This window comes from Indicator indicator, chromosome 1 (assembly GCF_027791375.1).
Source record: "Indicator indicator isolate 239-I01 chromosome 1, UM_Iind_1.1, whole genome shotgun sequence".
Taxonomy (NCBI): domain Eukaryota; kingdom Metazoa; phylum Chordata; class Aves; order Piciformes; family Indicatoridae; genus Indicator; species Indicator indicator.
Genome location: NC_072010.1, coordinates 112,377,184 through 112,384,318, shown reverse-complemented (window position 1 = coordinate 112,384,318; position 7,135 = coordinate 112,377,184). Strand labels below are relative to the sequence as shown.

The window sequence follows — 7,135 nt, the reverse complement described above, 5'->3', positions numbered from 1 at the left end:
AGGAAGGTTGTGTTTTCAAATATGATACTTCTCTGATTTAATTTTCTGTCTGACTGAAACTGAATCTGACCATTCTGAACAATTTGCAGATGAAGATTGCGAACTTACCGAAAAAAATCCTGAGAATGTAACTTTTGGTCAAGTGCTGGCTCGAAACCACGATTTAATATCAGAAATATTAACAGAGCATTTCACTTAGGAAGTTAAATGTTCTTCGTATGTGCCAACTCCAGGAGTCTTTTCTGAAAGCAGCCATTTTTGAGGTTGTGCTTCACAAATTTGCCAGCACAGGTAGCAGTAGAATTACCTCTCAGGCAGGTACCTTCTGATGGTTGAAATGTGACCTTTCCCTTAACAATACAACAGGTCTTGAACGCAGATTGATTGTTGCCTTTCTGTCCATGCCTCAGCAGTGCTTTTCCTCTTAGGGCAGGCCTTATCTAGTAGCTTTGGGCTTTACAAAAGAAGCTGTAGACTCTGAGAGCCATTGTGAAGTCTCTGCACACTGAAGAGTGCCTGACTTCAGGTGCTGTTACGTTACCGTAGGGAGGCTGCTACAAGGGAAACTAATTCTCAAACCATAAACCCTTTCACTGAAATACCAGGCACTTCTTTGCAGCTTAGTTTCTAGACCTCCCAGCCCAGAGACCCTTCTTTCACATGCTTCATAAGTAATAACATTAGCTGGTCTCAAGCAGGTAGAATTTAACCCCCTTGTAATCAAGACACTGTTACCAGGGGAACAGGATTTTCTGTGGGGAAGGTTGGGTTAATGGAACAGCAGAAAAGCTTCAAGAACCTGTGGTTGATTTTTGCTTTGTCCTGCTCATGCTATTAAAATACATTTCTCATCATCATTTCTCATTTACGAGCTCCAACACAATAAGTGGTTAGAAGCACCATGTCCCAGTGCAGGTGTTTCTCTTGTTATACTGCTTAAATATTTTTGTCCCTTTTAATGTTCCTTAACATGCATATGGCAGCTGACCCCAAATTACAAGGAAAAATAATTCACAAGATAACATAACTTGCAGCTATCAAAGCTTGCAAACATGTTTTTCGCTGAATGATTTATAGACAGCCGAGGGTTTGAAACTCTCCTTTTATTGCATACATTTTGTCTTACCTCACAAATAATTATATGCACTGATACAAATGTTCCTTCACAGAAGGTACATTTCTTTTTTATAAAAAACAGCTAGGGCATCATCCAAAATAAGCCATTTATGGTTCATTAATATAAAATGTATTCATATTTCTGGGAGGTGTCATATCCAAGCCACTGTTCATCCAAATCTCTTGGATGATCTGGTCCCTGCGCTCTATCCTTTCGGCCAGTTCTGCAGCCTCTGTTGAATTATAACCTGAGTAAGAAGGTCTGTAAAGTTCTGCTACCTCATCCTGGACATCCGAATCAGAGGAGTCTTCCTCCTGCTCCTCATTTTCACTGTTCTCGTATGCTCTGTCACTTCCTGGCACTAATTGATTCTTCTTTCTGTGCAATTTCTTGATGTCCTTCGAGCACCACACGCAGATCACCAATGCACAGAGTGTGAAGATTAAGCCCACACAAACACTGGACATAAACAGGAGTGCTGCTCTTTCAGGGTGATCTGAAATCAGAAAGCCTGTACTTAAACACTTGACAAACTCTGCCAAAGTCTAGCTACAAAAGCATCAGCTGCCATTTCCAAAGCAGTGCAGAAATCCCTGCCTCTTAATAACATGATAAAGCAGCAACATTATTCCATCATTTTATTAGCAGCTTGCTAGCATTCTCAAGCAGCTACTAGAAGCACACATTTTTTTTTTTCCCTTTTTTTTCCCAGCCACCCTGCCAAAATGGGCCTTACCCTCACAAAGAGGGGGCATGGGAAGAACAGCTCTGGGCTGTGTGGCACCACGGCAGCATCTCCAGGCCAGACTGGGTAGCGAGCATTTTTCTTCCTCGACATTCCCTGAGATAACTTTTCAGTAGAGCAACAAGTGAGACAGATGTGGAACAGCCTTTCTTGAGGGGTTGTAAAATCCAGCCCTGGCTACTTGGGGTGTTGCTGGGGGCTCTCAAAGCTGGTGGGGTCTAGGTATTTGGGGATAGCAGCTGGTGGCAGCTGGGTGCTGCCAGCAGGGAGGAGAGTCTTGTCTTGTGGGGCTGCAGCTACTCTTCGTGCTGGCAGGGGAAACCCTTGCAAAGACTGTGAGATGATGCTTGACAGCTGTGTGGCTCTTGGTGTTTCCTAGAAGAGCAGAAATCTTAGCTCCAGAATCACTTCTCAGCATCATACTTTGCTTACTTCCAAAATTCATGACTTCTCTTGTGATATTAAAGAGTTTTGGTGATCATGAATTTATTTGCCTAATCAAAATTTTATTCCACTCTGGTAAGACCCCACCTTGAGTACTGCGTCCAGTCTGGAGCCCCTATTACAAGAAAGATACAGATGCGTGGGAAGGTGTCCAGAGAAGGGCCACCAGGATGATCAGAGGACTGGAGCACCTCTCCTATGAGGAAAGACTGAGAGAGTTGGGGTTGTTGAGTTTGGAGAGGAGAGGGCTCTGAAGAGACCTTATTGTGGCCTTCCAGGATCTGAAGGGAGCCTACAAGAAAGCTGGGGAGGGACTTTGTAGGGTGTCAGGTAGTGATAGGACTAGGGGGAATGGAGCAAAATTAGAAGTGGGTAGGTTCAGATTGGGTGTTAGGAAGAAGTTCTTCACCATGAGGATGGTGAGACACTGGAACAGGTTGCCCAAGGAGATGGTGGAAGCCTCATCCCTGGAGGTGTTTAAGGCCAGGCTGGATGTGGCTGTGAGCAACCTGATGTAGTGTGAGGTGTCCCTGCCCATGGCAGGGGGGTTGGAACTAGATGATCCTTGAGGTCCCTTCCAACCCTAACAATTCTATGAATCTCTGAAATTTGCCTTAAGTGTTGCTAAGTCACAAACCCTGCCATGTCCCATACCAGAGAGGGCTGGATTTGGATTGGCTTTTTTTTCTTTTTTTTTTTCACTGCTCCTCAATGATCCTTGTATGTGTGCAAACCAACATTTCCAAAAATGGATGTCTCCAGCTCTGCTCCCAGATCAGGACCAGGTTTTCAAAAATACTGAACAACTGACTGTCCCCATTGAAAATATTCATTAAAAAATATCTTGGCTGCGGTCTCTAAGAGAGTTTGGATCCTTCAAGATGGAAAATATTCTATAAATATCAATTATGCTGTGACTGTCCCATCCACAAGACTGTGATCATATTGTAATAATATTGTTACTATAAACATGAGAATACAAGTTGTGACCTTCTGAAGTGATCCTCCCTTTTCCCCAGAAATGTCATGATTTAATGAAGAAAACAATTTCAGCCTCATTTTCCTACCTCTAAGGTATGCAAATGTAGCCAAGGAGTTGCTAACAATAGTTCCATCTTTCTTTGGAAGTCTTGATTCCTTTGGATCAAGGTCAACACCTGCAACATGTGGAGGTAAAGCAAATTGAATTGTATCATTGATGATGAAGCTACTGAACTGATATTCACCCAATAACTTTTAAACTAAAAAGTGCACCTAAAACACAGGCAGGCCAGTGTTGTGCTGTAGGAACCTTGCAGAACATTAGAACAACAAAAAAAAAAAGTTTGATAAATAAAATAAATATGTAAACAAATTATAAATAAGGAAATATTCAAAATACTGAGTATCTAGACAAGCCTGAAGAGAAGACTCCAGGAGGACCACATAGCTACCTTCCAATACCTGAGAGGAGCCTATAGGAAAGGTGGAGAGGGACTTTTCACAAGGGTGTCCATTGATAGGACAAGGGGGAACGGTTTAAAGCTGAGGGAGAGTAGTTTTACACTAGATCTTGGGAAGTTCTTCAGTACGAGGCTGGTGAGACTCTGGAATAGGCTGACCAGAGTGGTTGTGGATGCCTCCTCCCCGGAGGTATTCAAGGCCAGGTTGGATGAGGCCTTGAGCAACCAAGTCTAATTGAGAGGAGTTCCTGCCATGGTTTGAGTAGATGGTCTCTAAGGTCTCTTCCAACCTAAGACATTCTATGATTCTGTGATGAATAGAAAATTATCTCCTACCCATGCCTTTTCCCAGTAAAGTTTCTGAACTAATTTTACTTCATTATGCTTCACAGCTCTCAAAAGAACTTCCCAGTCCAGTCACTGCAGTATAATCCCATTGGTGATGATAGCAAATATGCATTAGCCACATCATCAATTTTGTTGCCTTTAAGAAGAGCAGGTGTTGGCATAATTCTTAAAAGACTCTCCACCCAGAAAAAAATGCAGTTTCACTTTTTCTTTTCCCATGGTTCATTTGAAATTAGAAGGCATCACACTGGTTACAGGCAGATCTGGATGGGCCACTGATTTCATAGTGTTGTGACAGCAGAGTCGTGCTGGTATGGGTCCTGCCTTGCTCCCAGCCTGTCATCCTGCCCTCCTGTTTCTGCAGGGTTCCCATGACCTCATCCCACCTCCCTCAGAGCAAGATCTACAGTGGCAAAACCTCCTATTTCAACCAAAGAGAAAGCAGAGCAGCAAGCCATATGTTTTTGATGGTACATACCATTGTTCTGTTTTACAGAAGACTTACTGTCAGTGGCCAGGGGGTTGACTGCCGTGAGGATCAATTTAGGAACTTGAAAAGACGAAAGACAAATTGTGTGGTGTTAGTTTGAGGAACCAGATCCTCAGGTAATGACCAATCCTGCTGCTAGCACTCACCTTATTAACTCAGTTTCAAAAGTGCTACAGAAGGAATCAGAGTGGGTGGCTGCATTCAGAGCCAGCACAAGCAAGAGCCAGCCCTGCCAGTATGCAAGTCTTGCCCCAGTGCTACAATCAGCCTGAGCCTCCTCAGTGGCTCAGAGATGCTGCCTCATGCCCAAAGGCCAGGAGTGTTTGCAGAGTTGGTGCTGCCTATCCCCACCATATCAGTCCCAGCTAGGGCTGCTGTCTGCTGCATTGCCCTGACTTACAGTAACCTAAACTTATACTCTCACCCTGATGGCTTGTCCCAGGAGGGTGGCTGCACCCAGTGCCACGTCCTTCTCCTTCCACCACTACCCACAGATCTAGCACACCAGGAGGCACTGCACTGGATGCTGTGGCATGGGATGGTGGCAAAGAGCATGCTGCTCACAGGGTTAGCACTGGTGGGGAGGAAAAGGAGGTGGGAAAGGGAATAAAGTAACTGGGAAGAAGAGTGAAATAAACATGGGCAGGCAGAGTGAGCCTGAGGGATGGAATGCATGGATATAGCACTGATTATTTGATATACCTAAGGAGGCATACAATGCTGCAGTTTTCTGTGAGTGTCTAGTAATGGCAGCTCTGGACCTGTGACTGATTCACACACCAGCCTGTGTGGAGGTCCAGGAACGTTAACACAGCTGCATACAGTGACACCTGCCCCCTTGTTTTCCATTCAACAAGGGGTGTGCTAACCCATGCATAGCAGACAAAACTGACCTCTAAGTTCAGGAAAAAATGGGCTACAGTCAGATGCTAAACTGCATCCAGATACTGGTTTTGGATGAGGATAATTCACTGTAATTCTCAGACAAAATAATTTAAGTCTTGTGTCACATCCTCTGCAAAGCCTCTGAGACAAATGGTCACTGAGAATGAAGGTGTGCAGGATAGGAAGAGAGGTGCTTAGGTGACAGTGAGCTGCATCCTCCTCATTTCATTTTTTCCCTTGGTAAGTTTTCATGCTCTTCTTAAAATAATAAGAGATAAAAGCAGGTGCATCATGAAGACAGTGATAGTTCACATATTCTTGTTAGATGAATGGGCCTTCAGATACTCAGATCTTGGCACCTGTCCCCTGTACTATGTGAAGGCAGATTGACTGATTTTTTTTTTTCAGTCTGATGTGAAGACGGGGGGGAAAAGCAAGAAATTTCAGCAAATAAATAGTGGTAAGGAAAGTTAAACAGAACAGAGGAGACTGGAGTTTGTAGCTTAGCATAGTTTTCATTTGAAAAACAGCTAAAAATAGCACTTTTTTCTGAGCAGAACTTTTGTGTGTGTGGGCTCAAAGTCACAGTTGTTTTCTTTCCTGATGAAGGCATTTTTTCAAGACTCTTAGCTCCTGTTTGCAATAGAAGGCCAACAGAGATAGGGCAGAATGAGCTCATATCTATTTTGGCTTGTACCTCATCGTAATTCTTAACTGTTTTCCAGTGGCTGAATACTTTTGTAGGTGCAAGAGGCAGACAGTGAGCAGGATGGTTTATTTTCAGACTGCACTCTGAACTTGCAGGCCTGGCTGTTATGAACAACATGCATGTGTTATGAACAATCTCCTGGGAGGACACACCATCCCCAGTGCCTTCGTGTGACCTGAAGCTTCTGTCACATGGGCACCAGCTCAGTCGAAGGCTCCTTCACCTGGCCTTACGTTCCTTCTGCTCCTCTCCCAGAGGGAACTTCCCTGGGAAGTTTTGCTTGCTTCCCTTTGCTTGCTACAGTACTAATCCTTTCTCCATGGCTTACCATTGTGTTTGAATAGCTGTTAATTTGGCTTTCAAATATTTATTGTAGGGGGATACTTAATTCAAAATGGCATGGACAAAAAAGGCTTCTGATTGCTTGCAGTGTTCATTTTTGCTGTGGCTTTATTTCAGACATGAGGACTTTATAACTAGGCTGCATCAGGTCATTAAACAGAAAAGCTGGTAGTAACATGAGGAATTTGTATCAATACATCTATAGTACAACTTGTGTCAGCACTACTTTGTCAGGAAGGCTGGAGTCAGTCACCTACAGCAAGCTGCCAAATACAGCCCACAGACAGACTCTGAATGGCATCCAGGGAGTGCAGATACAATATGGGGTGTCAGGAGCTGTGTTTAATGAGAGAGGCTCCTGAAGTTCAGCCTCAACGAGAACCAGGAGATGCCACCTCTTGCAGACACGAGATGATGTTGAGCAGGTTATTGGGGGCACTCAGCCTGCTAGAAGCCAGCATGTTCTGACTCCTGCTGAGCTTCTACTAGCAGGAATTAACTGCAAAAATAAAAATGCAGCCAGACACACTAGCCCTAAATGGTTGCTGACCCACGAGGTGGGGAGTATGATTTTTTCACATTCCTGATCATGATGGAAATACTTTCAAGTGTG

General features: G+C 44.0%; 1 protein-coding gene across 2 annotated transcripts in view; it reads right to left on the bottom strand.

Moving 5' to 3' along the window:
- Nucleotides 1-1,094: 1,094 nt before the first annotated feature.
- Nucleotides 1,095-7,135, bottom strand: part of EVA1C (eva-1 homolog C) — a 41,091-nt gene continuing 35,050 nt past the window's right edge. Inside the window, exons 6-8 of one of the 2 annotated variants that reach the window (XM_054387364.1) lie at nucleotides 4,567-4,646; nucleotides 3,374-3,464; nucleotides 1,095-1,613 (exon numbers count right to left, since the gene is read on the bottom strand). In XM_054387364.1, coding sequence (XP_054243339.1) covers nucleotides 1,225-1,613; nucleotides 3,374-3,464; nucleotides 4,567-4,646 — 560 coding nt within the window. In that variant the 3' untranslated portion in view covers nucleotides 1,095-1,224. The remainder of the gene's footprint in view (nucleotides 1,614-3,373; nucleotides 3,465-4,566; nucleotides 4,647-7,135) is intronic. The other variant, XM_054387354.1, reaches the window with a different exon arrangement.